The sequence below is a fragment of the Heloderma suspectum genome, chromosome 14 (assembly GCF_057233095.1).
Source record: "Heloderma suspectum isolate Gila_16-S chromosome 14, 16-S_ref, whole genome shotgun sequence".
Classification (NCBI taxonomy): Eukaryota; Metazoa; Chordata; class Lepidosauria; order Squamata; family Helodermatidae; genus Heloderma; species Heloderma suspectum.
The window spans coordinates 18,992,188-19,006,178 of NC_139471.1; the positions used below are offsets into that span (position 1 = coordinate 18,992,188).

The 13,991-nt window shown below is 46.4% G+C and overlaps 1 protein-coding gene across 1 annotated transcript in view; it reads right to left on the bottom strand.

Annotated features, from left to right (window-relative positions):
• CDK5RAP2 (CDK5 regulatory subunit associated protein 2) overlaps window positions 1-13,991 on the bottom strand; it is a 146,294-nt gene that overhangs the window by 126,873 nt on the left and 5,430 nt on the right. Inside the window, 4 exon segments of the mRNA XM_084820774.1 lie at window positions 1,631-1,707; window positions 7,272-7,382; window positions 11,119-11,186; window positions 12,644-12,711. Of these exon segments, the coding sequence (XP_084676900.1) occupies window positions 1,631-1,707; window positions 7,272-7,382; window positions 11,119-11,186; window positions 12,644-12,711 (324 nt within the window).

The window sequence follows — 13,991 nt, forward strand, 5'->3', positions numbered from 1 at the left end:
GAAAGACAGGTAACTAGCTTGCTCCCTTCTGCAGCCTTCTGCTGTTAGCTGCCAAGAGTCTCTTGGCCAATGCAGCCTTTTCCAGAACGAATGACGTAACAGGCAAGGTGCTAGGGGGATACCAATGAAATACACGGGAATAAGGCCATAGCGGCTGAACCTCTCAGGAACAGGAGTATTTGGTGATGCAAACCTAGAAGTGAGACAGAGTGACCACCTCCATGTGAACTAGGTTCTAGACTGGTCTTCTCCAAGCTGGTCCCCTCCAGATGTGCTCAACAATAGCTCCCATTATCCCCTGGAGAACATCAGGTTGGGGGGGGTTGCTCTAAACATGTGTGTGGGCAGGCTGGGGGTCCAGATACAGGGAGTGGCACATCATAAAGCACTGCAGTGAGATTAGGAACCAAAAGAAGTTGACGGCAGATGACCCACGAGCAGAGGAAGCATGAGGCAGATGGAGTAGGAGAAGAGAGGGGTGACTGCAATGGAGATCTTTAAATATCAGAATGTGGAGTCAACAAAGAAGTTAGGCGGTGGGGAGGGTGTTGAGGCTTAAGGAGAGAGATGCTAAGTTGGGAGAGGAAGATGTTTTGAGCTGTGGCATTGGGAACTGACAGAGGAGAAGAGAGGCGGCAAAGGCAGAGCTTGAAGGACCAGGTCCTGGTCGTGGCAATTCCACATGCACAATATGCAAATAGTCAAGGTTTGTATATATGTATGGCAGCTAGTATGTATGTGGAATGATTGACAGGTGAGTGTGAGGCGGGGTTTGGCGGAGCGTGGGCAAGAATGACAGTCTGGCAAGTGGAAGGAAGGGGGAGGGGCTGGGTGAGAATGGAATGCAGGGTGATTGGAGGACAGCTTGTGCAGAAAAAGGCGGGAGGAGTGCTTCTGGGGGTCAGATCAGTCTGGGAGGAAGGTAGATTGGGTCCAGCTAGATATGGGTACAGTAGATATGTCTGAGGTCAGATTGGGAGATAAGAGGGAGAACATCTAGGGAGATAGTCTGTGGGTTAGACAGTGTGTCAGAGAGTGTGAGAGCGGGTGTGAGAGGTTTTGAACATAGAACTAAAAGCACGAGTTATATTGTGCAGGTTATGGCGTTGCCTTATTTTAATCATCATTCTCGATACCCTTTCCTCATCCCAATCCAGTTCCTATTTCCAATCCTGTTGCACCAAATAAACCTTCGTCGTTTTCCATTTTAAAAGACAGCTTCCATTTTGGTTATTAAGAAGGGTTTCATGGAATAACCCCCAAGCGCCACAGCTGCTTGGTATGCGCTACCAAAAAGAAAGAAAGCAGCTCAAAAAGGGTTATTAGTGGCAGCAGTCGAGAGAGTGGTGAAGCATCGCAATACACAAACAGAGGGTTGTGAGTGAGAGCCTAAAAGTGGCAGTGTGAGGACAGACACTGACCAAAGCACCTGACCCATTGACTAGAAGTAGGATCGTGAGGTGGTCAAAAAGGCCTCAGGTCCGCACATTGGTCATGGAGTGCAAGAGGATCTGCCAGCAGGTCAATGCCACTTCAAGCATTCACATGTTTGGGCAGAGAGAGACAGCTATCACCCGCAGACCTTTCAGGAGAGTCATTAGCAAATGCAGCAAAGCAAGGCGAGACTTACGAAGCCTTGATGAGCAGCCGTTCCCGTTCCTGCAGTTCTCGCTTCAGGCCTTCCAGTTCCACTTTGAGTTCAATGTTCTATTGGAACAAAAGAAGAAACAAAAGCCTCCTGAGTTCAGCAAGACTGCCAGATCCCCTGCCTCCCACCCACTGAAAGAGGCAGTTTAAAAATTAGGAAGCTGCCTTACGCTGAGTCAGATCATTGGTCCATCGAGCTCGGCACTGTCTACTCTGACTGGCAGCAATTCTGACTGCCATCTTCTGGCAAGGGTTTAGCCATTGGCAGACCAGACTCATGACAGCATTTTTAAAACCACAGCTGACTGCAGTCCTTGACTGAGACAATGGGCCTGTTCAGACGTCACACTAAGCCATGATAGTTAGGAGTTTCGAGCTAACCATGTTGGTTTAGCGTGATGTCTGAAAAGGCATCTTTCCCGCCATGATGGTTTATTAACCACAGACTAACCACGTTCATTAACCACTTGCTGCAGATGAGATTAAGAAGAGGTGGAAAGAATACACAGAAGAACTATATAGGAAAGATCTTAATGGCCCTGATAGCCATGATAGTGCCGTCACTGAACTTGAGCCGGACATCCTAGAGAGTGAAGTCAAGCGGGCCTTAGGAAGCATTACTAACAACAAAGCTAGCAGAGATGACAGTATTCCAGCTGAGCTATTTAAAATCCTAAAAGATGATGCTGTTAAAGTGCTGCACTCTATATGCCAACAAATTTGGAACACTCAGCAGTGGCCACAAGACTGGAAAATGTCAGTTTACATTCCAATTCCAAAGAAGGGCAATGCCAAAGAGTGTTCATACTACCGTACAATTGTGCTCATTTCACATGCCAGCAAGGTGATGCTCAAAATCCTACAAGCTAGGCTTCAGCAGCATGTGAACCGAGAAGTACCGGAAGTACAAGCGGGGTTTCGAAGAGGAGGAACTAGAAATCAAATCGTCAACGTTCGCTGAATCATGGAGAAAGCAAGAGGATTCCAGAAAAACGTCTATTTCTGCTTCATTGACTACGCTAAAGCCTTTGATTGTGTGGATCACAACAAACTCTGGCAAATTCTGAAAGAGATGGGAGTACCAGACCACCTTACCTGTCTCCTGAGAAACCTGTATGAGCATCAAGAAGCAACAGTAAGAACCGGACATGGAACAACCGATTGGTTCAAAATTGGGAAAGGAGTACGACAAGGCTGTATATTGTCGCCCTGCTTATTTAATTTATATGCAGAGTACATAATGAGAAACGCCGGGTTGGATGAATCACAGGTCAGAATTAAGATTGCTGGGAGAATTATCAACAACCTCAGATACGCAGACGATACCACCCTAATGGCAGAAAGCAAAGAGGATCTACAGAGCCTCTTGTTGAGGGTGAAAGTGGAGAGTGCAAAAGCTGGTTTGAAACTCAACATTAAAAAAACGAAGATCATGGCATCTGGCCCCATCACTTCCTGCCATATAGAAGGGGAAGAAATGGAAGCAGTGACAGATTTTACTTTCTTGGGCTCCAAGATCACTGCAGACAGTGACTGTAGCCATGAAATTAAAGGACGCTTGCTCCTTGGGAGGAAAGCTATGGCAAACCTAGACAGCATAGTAAGAAGCAGAGACATCACCTTGCCAACAAAGGTCCGTCTAATCAAAGCTATGGTTTTCCCAGTAGTAATGTATGGCTGTGAGAGCTGGACTATAAGGAAGGCCGAGTGCCGAAGAATTGATGCCTTCGAACTGTGGTGCTGGAGAAGACTCTTACGAGTCCCCTGGACTGCAAGGAGGTCAAATCAGTCCATCCTAAAGGAAATCAACTCTGACTGGTCATTGGAAGGACAGATACTGAAGCTGAAGCTCAAATATTTTGGCCATCTAATGCAAAGAGAAAACTCACTGGAAAAGACCCTGATGCTGGGAAAAAACTGAAGGCAAAAGGAGAAGGGGACGGCAGAGGATGAGATAGCTAGATAGCATCACCAATGCAATGAATATGAACTTGAGCACGCTCCGGGAGAGAGCGCAGGACAGGAAGGCCTGGCATGCTATGGTCCATGGGGTCACAAAGAGTCGGACACGACTGAACGACTGAACAACAACAACCACGGCTTAGCATAACATCTGGTGTGCCTCCGCAGTTAATTGGCAGTTGCCATAGAGCTCCGCGGCAAGAGCGGCCAAAGAAGGAATAGCTGCTCATGCCTGCAGGGCAGATCTCTATGGCTGAGATCTGCCTAGCAGCAAACAACAGTGACAGCACCAAGCACCAAAATGGCTGACAGCCCAAAGGCTACTTGGGATGCACAGCCGCCCATCCGGAGAACTGTGGGTTCGTGCGGGTGGTTAGAGAATGGTTAGTCTAACCACTTTGCAGAACACAGTTACCTGCACGTGTGGCAGTAGCACTTGCAGCGGTAAGTGGTAACCACCATGCACCATAGTTAACCTAACCACCCGTCCCCAGTGTGCATCTGAACAGGTCCATTACCTTTTTTCAAACTCCGCTGAGCACACTGGGAGCTATCCTTGGTCCTGATTGCCTGGATCCCCCAAGACCAAGTCAACAGTACACTGGCTTGCCTTGACCTGTTCTGACCTGATTTACCATGACCTGACTGGCCTTAACCTGATGTATTTGACTGGACATGGCCTGACTGACTCAACCTGATCTACTTGACTCAATCTGATTTGCTTCACCTGGATATGTCTGGCATAGCCTTGCGTCTTCTCTTGCGGGTCCTGAACCCCGGCAACCAGGATCAAAAGCAAGATACTGTATCTGCTCGCCATAGTGATCAGACTATCGCCGTGGTGGCCATGGTGATGGTGGTGACCTTCACTGTAGATTCCTGTACTACACCGACAGTGAAATTCCCATGTCAGATGTGTTTTAGAAGCCTTACTACCCAAGAATAAGCAAAGAGACTTTGCCACTGTTTCAATGGTAAGCAATGGAGATGGTCTAACAGAGGCGTCATTATAAGAATAACATAACAGCAAGAACCATCCAGGCTCAATCCAGGCAACACAAGAAACCATGGTCAAGGAAGTTTAACTATAGTTCAGCATCCTGCCCAAACTGACAGTGTGCAACGGGCTGGTAAACCAGAATAGGAAACCATGGTTCGATGTGGGCTTTTTGAAAGACATGGTTTGTGCTCCATAATTACAGCCCTTGTTCCACCTATAGAGGCTGCTGTGTCAGGGTGAGGGAAATTAATTTAAGAATCTTGGGCCTCAGACGGATGGAAAATAAAAGCAGACAAACAGCTTGAAACCATGGCTTGCCCATCGCATGTTTGGTAATTCAAACTGTGATTTGAGTTCTAAAAGATGGTTGGTGCAAACCACTGCCTGATGCAACATCTAAATTGAGCTAAAGTGTTGACCAGAATAGGACAGACAACTCCTTTAAGCTGGGCATCAGCAGCTACAGAACTGGAACCCACTCTGGAAAATCAACAGCTGGACTTTTAAAGAAAAAATAGGACATTATCTCCAACATTCATTTGATCATCTCTCCGTATGGCCTTACCAAACGAAGCAGCAGAAGAAACGCATGTAAGAGAAGCAGACAGCTTATATTAACACGAATCATCTTTCTGCCAGAGTTAGCTTGATGTGAGTGGATTATAATGTAATTTCTGAAAGCCTTTGTTTCTCTGATAAGAGAGTCAGACTAAGCAAGCAATTTAAATTAAGCAGGAAGGAAGTTCTTTGATTAGGCCTCCTACTATTGGAATTGTTTTATTTTAGTTCTGAAACACCATCATTTAAAATAATCCTACACATCATACAAAGGTCACACAAAACCCTTTCTAGCTATGCAGCTCGCAGCTGAAATATAATGAAGCAGCTTCACGGAAATGTCCAACACCCAGGGATTATGCTCAAGCAGATCCAGAACTCGGGGAGAGAGAGAGATTGAGAAGATAGTGTGTGCAAAAGAATACACAGCATGCACTTCTACATGTGTGCGCTTGGAAGCAAATCCCACTGTGCAAAACTGGACTTGCCCCCTCATCAACATCTTGAGGATTGCAATCAAAGTGATTCAGTTCAGAAGTCAGTCTCACGACATTCCCCGTGGAGAATGTGCGGGCTCGCACACTCCCTCCTCCTGTCAGCACGCATTGCGGCATTAACAAATGCCATGCTGGGACTAGGAAAAGGGACTGGAAATAAAGGTACCCCCTATATTAACACCCTTCTAGAAAATCACAGCGAAGCCACATCTCAAGTGCTGCGTATAGCTCTGCACGCCCTGTCTCCAAAAACTTTCCTGCATGGCAGAGGAGGAAAAGGGCCAGAAGAGGGCAACAAAAATGATCTGTGGGTTAAAGTGGCTTCCCTATGAGGGAAGGCTAAAGGAGCCTTTCCCAGAATCTAAATGGGTTGACCTACAAACCCTATCACCCCCACCCATCACAGCGGCAGATGGGAGTTGTAGTCCAACACATCTGGAGGGGCACCAGCTTGGTGAAATCAGGGCTAAAGTTTCTGGGGAGAGAAAAAATGACGACTAAGGAAACAGGGAACAGTAACACCAGACAGGCCGCTCAACAAGATCAGCCTCGGATGGCCTTCTCTCTGTCCTATCAGCAAGGACAGCTAGGCTGGTGAGGAAGAGGGAGAGGGCCTTCTCTGTGGTGGCCCCCACTCTGTGGATCTCCCTCCCTAGGGAACTCCGCCATGCCCCCTCTTTAATGAGCTTCCGCCACACATTAAAAGCATGGTTGTTCAGGCGGGCATTTGGGGTGGTTAGGGTAATTTTAGAAATACGTTTTTAATGTAGGATTTTATTGTTTTAAATTGTTTTTATTATTGTACATCGCCCGGAGTGGCTGGGTGACCAGCCAGATGGGCGATTAATAAATTTAATAAATAAATAAATTTAATTAATAAATAACCAGGATAGGTTTTTTATAAAATGTTGTGTAGTGTACAACAATTTCATTTTTTCCCCACTCTCATAATAGTACACCTTGGGGGTCAAGGAAGGACCTCTTTCACCCATTTGGTCCTGCCAATACACTGAGATCTACTTTGGGGGCCCTGCTTGTGTGGCCGCCAGTAAAATAAGTTTGGTTGGCGAGCGCAGGGCCTTCTCAGCGATGGTTCCACAGTTAGGGATCTCTAGTCAATTTACACTTAGCCCCCTCAAGGTAGACTTAAGCACCTCTTCACTGCAACCTGTGAACAGCTTAGATAATTCACAGCAGTTTTCACCTAAGTGGCTAAATGGAACCTCCAGGATCAGAGGCAGTGTACCTGGAGAGAACTGTTTGGGGGCAGGAGCAAAGAGCAGACAAAGGTTGCTGCCTTCATACCTTGCTGGTGGGCCTCTAAAAAGCATCTGACTGGGCCACTGTTGAATACTGCTCTAAAAGGCTTGTCTTTTGCTGTTATGTTTCCCCTCTGCTTGTGCACACCAATTCCCTCCTCCACTTCTTGGTACACCATGACACTCAAATTGGGGCAAACTATTGTCATAGCACAAGCCACAGGTTGCTTCCAAGGTAGACTCAGAAACCAGCGGCACGCAAGGGGAGGAAGAAGCGTGGGCGCGCACTGCCCCTTCCCAATGGTCAGAATTGCGCCAGCAATTTGCAGCACTTCCAGAAATACCTACAATGCGGTAGATGTCTTCGTTGGGACCATCGAATTTCTGCTGCATGCGTTCTTCTAGGAAATAGATTCGCAGCTTCAGGTTGAAGTTCTCTTTTCGCAGCTCAGTGATTTGCTGTGACAGAAGAGAAAGGAGCATATGACATGCGTAGCAAATGCATCCAGCAACATTGAGCTCACCCAACTGAAACAGATTCTCTCAGCATAACTTTTGTATGCAAGTGTTATGGCAAATCAAGATTTTCTGTTGAAAAAGTTCTACATTTTCCACAATGGCTTTCAGAGAAACTTTCTTATAACCTGGTGTCTTCCAGAAGTTTTGGACTACAACTCCCAGCATTCCAGACCATTGTCAATGCTTTCTGGGGCTGAAGGATGGTATAGAGGTTGGATCAAAATAAATATATCACCATATTAATGCCATATCTTTTAATGACATAGATGAACATTTGGGGCCTCTGCAAATTTAGCAAAATCGGCTGTGACAGAACGATCACTTCAAGAGTTTGGGGGAGATGAAACTAATCAGAGTTCTGTGTCATGATGAGCAGACAAAACCTTCAATTAATTAGCTGCACCAACGACTTGTCATACCAGGGGCCTCTCAAACGGGCACTTTCCTGCAACCAACACTACTTTCCGCAGGAGACAGCTCATCGATCTGCCCAAGCAAAAACACCTGCAGAGCCATACCTCTCACACACCTGTGCTGCACAGAATGCGTGAGCTTCTTTGGAGGCTTGGCCAAAACTTCTCACAAGAAAACGTTTGGCTGAATTGGCAAGAGCTCTCGCCGGCGAAAGGGGGGCAAAACTTCTGCATTTCAGGGGCATCTTCAAGGAACGTCCCGGCTTGTGGCCAGTTTCCCCAGAGTGTCACATGGAACAACGCTAGGTCATGGCATCGGATTGTTCTGGGAAAACTAAAAAGGCAGCTGCCAGCCAGGGGAAGAGGCAGCGGATTTCGCACATCCTCGGAGTAGAGGCGGCTGCTGTTTCTCTTCCTTGGTGGGAGAAGGTCAAGGGTCATTGGCAGGCCCTCCTGGGCTGCTGGGGCACGAGCCAGCCCGATTACATGGCCTTTTGGCCCCACTGTTTACACAAATATATACCTGCACTGATATATCTTGGGGGCTGGCCTTGATGGTCATATAGGCTCCTTCCAACCCTACTATTCTTTGATTCTATGATATGACATCTGCCAACTAGTTCTTTGATTTTAAATGTTTTAATTGACTATTGCCGGGGGGCGGGGGGGGGTAAATATTGTTAACAGATACTTTGGGGTTCTGTTTAAGTGTTTTACCTGTGGACATCCTGTATTTTAAATTCTTATGTTGCAAACCACGTCGAGATGTCTGTTTTGATAGTCACGTGGCCTGTAAATCTATTGAGGGCGCAATCCTATGCATGTTTAGACAGAAAAAAGTCCTGCAACCCCTTGGGTCTATCCATCACCTACAGAGCCCGGAAGAAGAGCAGAGTCTTGTGACACTATTTCTTATTACTGGGGGGGGGGGGGGGATGGTTTTTATTGATTTTTTATTAAGATCGACAACTGCAGAAGACACCAATGTACCATGCACATTCATTTGCATTAGACAAGTCATAACAATTAACCTTTTTGTTAGAAACAAATAAAGATACAAAAATGTACATCAGCATATAAATGTTGTATTTTACAAATGTCTTTTTACAGGGTCAAGAGGTCTAGAAATGGATTAAAAACTATCTACTAGGAACATTGGTTACAAGGCAGGATTGGAGGCTGGTTCAATACCTTCGCTTGTACGTGGCGTTTGAACAGGCGTTCCATGGTTCAAATGGTATAAACTGCAAGCATCTCCCCCACACCCTCCCACCCCCGCTGCTTCCTGAGAGCCTCGAAAAAAGCCTCCCACTGAAATCAAAAGGAGGCTCTTTTCAGGCCTAACTGCCATCATGGGACTGCGGGCTGGGGGGGGGGGACTTTCAGGAGGGGTCATAGCACACAGGGAAGGAAAAGTTAACCCTTCTCTCTCTGGCTATGTGACCCCTCCCTAAATCACCACTCCAAAGGGAGGCTTTTTTCCAGGTGCTTGCAAGCAAGGAAACTTTCAGAAAGAAAGAAAGAAAGAAAGAAAGAAAGAAAGAAAGAAAGAAAGAAAGAAAGAAAGAAAGAAAGAAACCGGAACTAGCCAGAAGCAGGCCTTACACTTCCTATCAAGTGTTGTTAGAAGAAAATAGGCAAGGAGGAGCTTTGCGGGAGGAAGCAGACAAAGCTGCTTTACCACACTGCAGAGGTCAGGGAGAAGCAGAGAGAAAAAAACAGCGAGTAAATTGATCGTCCTCCTTTGAAGATTTTAAACTTCAACCGCTTGCAGATAAAGGCATACATGGCACCCAGAGGAAGACTTCCTGTCAAATTGTCCTTCATTGCGTGCAACTTAACCTTCCCACAGGAAGAGGGTAAAAGAGTGGAGAATGGCATTAGCAGGAAAAGAAAAGCCTCTTAAATTTTTTAAGAGCACAAGTATGAAACATTCATTCAAATAAAGTGAGCGTCCCATTTCCCCTCGGCCTGCCAGATGCTTTCCAAATGGAGAAATCTAATATGTTTCTAATAAAATATTGATGCCTGTGCCTTTGTATAATGAAAGGGTTAGAGGCAGGTAGAAAAATACAAGCAACCTAGTTGGATTGAGGCTGCAATCCTATACACACTTACCTGGGAGTAAGCCCCACTGAACTCAGTGGGGCTTAATTCTGAGTAGACATATCTAGGATCAAACTTTGTGAGACACTTTGAGCCCAGGGAAACTTGTCTAATAACAACGATTCTGAAAGCCATTATGGAGTGATATCAGCTCAACTCTCCTCTGGACCCAACTCACCTGTAAAATTTCCAAAACAGAGAGAATTGCTCCAATTCCTTTAGAAAGACTTCTGCCCGCCGAAAACTCCACAAGATGGAGTGATGGCCGCCAACTTGGATGGCTTGCAAGGGGATTCGATAAATTCACGGAGCATAAACTAGTCAATGGCTACAAGTCAGGATGGCAATATATTACCTCCAACATATTGCCTCTCAATAAGTTGCTGGGGAATACGAGCAAAAGGGTGCTACTGTACTCATGTCCTGCTTGCGGCCTTCCCGCTGGGGCATCTGGGCAGCCATTGTGGGAACAGAATGCTGGACTACGGGGATCTTTAGTCTGACCCAGCACAGCTCTTCTTTGAAATACATCTAAGGCTGCAATCTTATGCATACATCAGACACTGAATTCAGAGGGACTTACTTCCATGTAAACTTGCAAAGGATTTGTGCTATGAGGTGATCCTCACACAGGTTGCAAGATAGAGAGACACAAGGGCATCTCAGCCCACCATTGTGTACTCAGAATGGTGGCAACCATTCCGAAACCTGCTACCTGGGACCTGTTCAACAGTGGTCCCAGAGATCGAACCCAGGAATTGAAGAGTACTTCAGACAGAATAAAAGAAAGCATCCATGAGTGCCAGACATGATAAAAGAAGCATCCATGAGTGCCAGACATATGGTTTTGAAAAAAAGTTTTCAAGTTGTCGAAGACAAAGATGCTCCATACGCTGATGTGGCCCTTCCCCAACCAGATGCCCTCGAGATGTGTTGGACTACAACACCCATCATCCCCAGCCAAGCAGATGCCATACACGTTACTACGCTGTTCTTTCTCAGCTCCCATTTTTCTTTGTAAATCATAGAATGCAAGAAGCGGGATGGAGGAAGTCTACATTATTACTTCACCATTTTAGCAACACATCTGCAAATTCCTTTTTTTCCCCGACGTGTCATGAAGAGTCTGCTTCAGTCACCAAGATGCCTTCACTTACGGTTTCGAAATCCTTCATGGTCCGTGCTCTGGTTGGTGAAACAGTGTCTTCCGCCACATCTGGTAGTACTACATGTGTGAGAAAATGATGGAAAGGGAGTCAGAGTCCAGGCATACTAAATACTTGAAAGACCAAGACAAAAACTCATTTTAGCTCAGCCTCCATGGAAGAGCAAATTGCATTATTCAGAAGGGTTTGATTCTCTTCACACGTTGGCCAGGATCCAAAGAGCTACTTCAGCTGCACCCAAAAGTAGGGGCCTACCCAGTGAGATTTTATGTCTTTTTCTCTTTATAGGTGTCAGGAGCACCCTTGCTGCCCTCTGAAATCCTCAAGTAGCCAGAATCAACATGCAGACAAAAGGGCTCCTTTCCAAGGCTTTATTTCCATTCAAACCAATGAAGCTTACAGATGCTAATTGCCTGAGACTAAGTGGAAATACAAAGGAGCAGCCTGCCTGGGGATTCTAAGGGTGAGGGTGTCAGTTGGTCTCCGTTTGGAGAAAAGCACAGCAACTCTCTGAACTTAAGGAGTAGGAGGGGAGAGTCTCTCCCTATCCCATGGGGCCTCGGGGCACAGCTGTTGTCGTCGCGCTAATCGGGCTGAGCGCCTCCTCTCGGCGCCCGCATCCTCTTGCCTGTCTCTGTGCCTGCGCCTCGCGTCTAGAAGCTCAAGTTGTCCCTCCCTCTCCATGCCAGGGTCACTGTCGCTCCCAAAAATGTGAGCGGGGGGGGGGCTCTCCCTCCAGCTGCGCCTCTGAAAAACGAGCGGGCTCCTCTCCCACAGATTGTATCTCTTCCTCAGAATCAGAGCTGCTTTGGGACTCTATGGGCTCAGACCCAACCATGACAAGAAGACCCTCGCCCATGTCACAAACTGTTCTTGAAACCCAACACACAGACACAAACAACAAATTTAAAAAGCACTTTGTTGTTATGCAGGGTGGGGGGCGCCATTTGAGAAACAAGAACAAAGCACCCTTGGGACATGCAGAAATGGGCAGACAGGTCAGAGTTGTTGGCAGTGGGCGGAGCCAAAGTCAGAAGTGGGTGGTGCTTGCAACACTGCAGGATTGTATAGCTCTCTGTGCCACTCCATCTCTCTTTCTCTCTCCCACCTCAACTCTGTGGGCCGCTTGAAACTAGGCTGAGGGAAGAGTCTCCCCACTCCTGTTCTAAACCTTGGCCAGTGTTATCCATCTGTTTTGTCACAGGCTACAAAGTGAATAAATATTGACTTCTGCATAGAAAACCTGCAGTAGGCCCACCCAACTGAATAATCTCTGCGTGGTTATCTAGCATTAGCGTGGTCTATATATTACACAAAGGTTCTAGAAAACTATTAACCCAAATACTTCCAACCCCTATTTGCTTGGTTCTTCTCCCAATTGGGTTTAGCGGTTGCACACGAGTAGGAATTTGAATGCACCAAAGTCTAAGCTGGGGATCTGAATATATTCCTCTCCCATCCCATTTTTAACACACCAGTGTAATAATGGCTTAAAAAGGGAGCAAAGAGGTATTACCTCCGCCACCTCCCAGACGAATACGAATTTCATCTCCCGAGACATCCGGAAGTCGGGAAATACTGGCACTAGGAAGAAGCAAGACAATTCATTAATGGAAAGCTTTTCAAAGTCACTTGCATCTATGCAACATCTCCCTCTACCTCCTCACACATACGTTTCCCAAATCAGCTTGGGAGGACTCAAAATCATCCATAAAAAAGGAACAGAGGAAACGGCCTTATGCTGAGTCCAACCATTGTTCAATCTAGTTCAGTATTGTCTGCTCTGAGTGGAAGCAGCTCTCCCGGGTCTCACCTGCTACCTGATCCTTTCAACTGGAGGTGCCAGGGATTGATGCTAGGGTGACCTGTTGCTAGGGTGACCAGGTGCAAAAGAGGCCAGGGCTCCTGCACCTTTAATTGGTGGTGTAGAAGAGGGGATTTCACCAAGTGCAGCTAATTAAAGGTGCAGGAGCCCTAGCCTCTTTTGTATCTGGCTACCCTATGCCCCAAAGGAAGCACTGGGGGGGGGAATTATTTTTGACCCTTCCTCAAATATGATTTCCCCACAGAAGAGGGGATAGACTACACCATACAGAGTCTCTCTCCTACCCCCATGGGAGAACCCAAACACACACACTCAAATTCCACCCCACCCCACCCCAATCTGAGGAAGGATAGACAAGCTTGTGGAGGACAGGCCTATAAAAAGCCATGAGCTACAAGAGCTAAATAGAACCTTTGGATTTGGAGGCCACGCAGTAATTGCTGGCTGGCAACCAACATGGAAGAGTATGGCAACCATACTTCAGTTCAGGCGCTGTCCTATAGCCAAAGCACTAAAGGCAACATACATAAGAAAAACAAATACAGCAAAGCCAATAAAAACCCATAACAAAAATAATGTAAAAGAAACAACAGTGATCTAAAAATAATTTTAAAAGGAGGTAAATACCAAAGAAGCTAAAACATGGGAATGTACCATTTTTTAAAGCTGCTTAACACACATCGTTAAAAATACTGAGGTTTGCCGGACAAGAAGAGAAGCTTATTTGAGGTACACTTAACTATTGTTTAATTCACAGGTGACGAACCTTTTTTTTCTTTTCTTTTTTTGATGACGGCCACATTCCATCAAGGATAACCTCTTGCTGGCCGCACACCAGTGGCCATCAGGGCGAAACTCAAAATGAACAGGGCCTCTCTTCCACACACACACACACACCGGTGTCTCTCTCTCTCTCTCTCTCTCTCTGACACCCGCTTCTCTCCCACTGTCCCCCTTTTCCTCCTCACCCAGCAGACTACCAAGGGAGGGACAGATCACTCTTGTCGGATATCTGAACTGGCCGCTTGCAGAGGGCTTT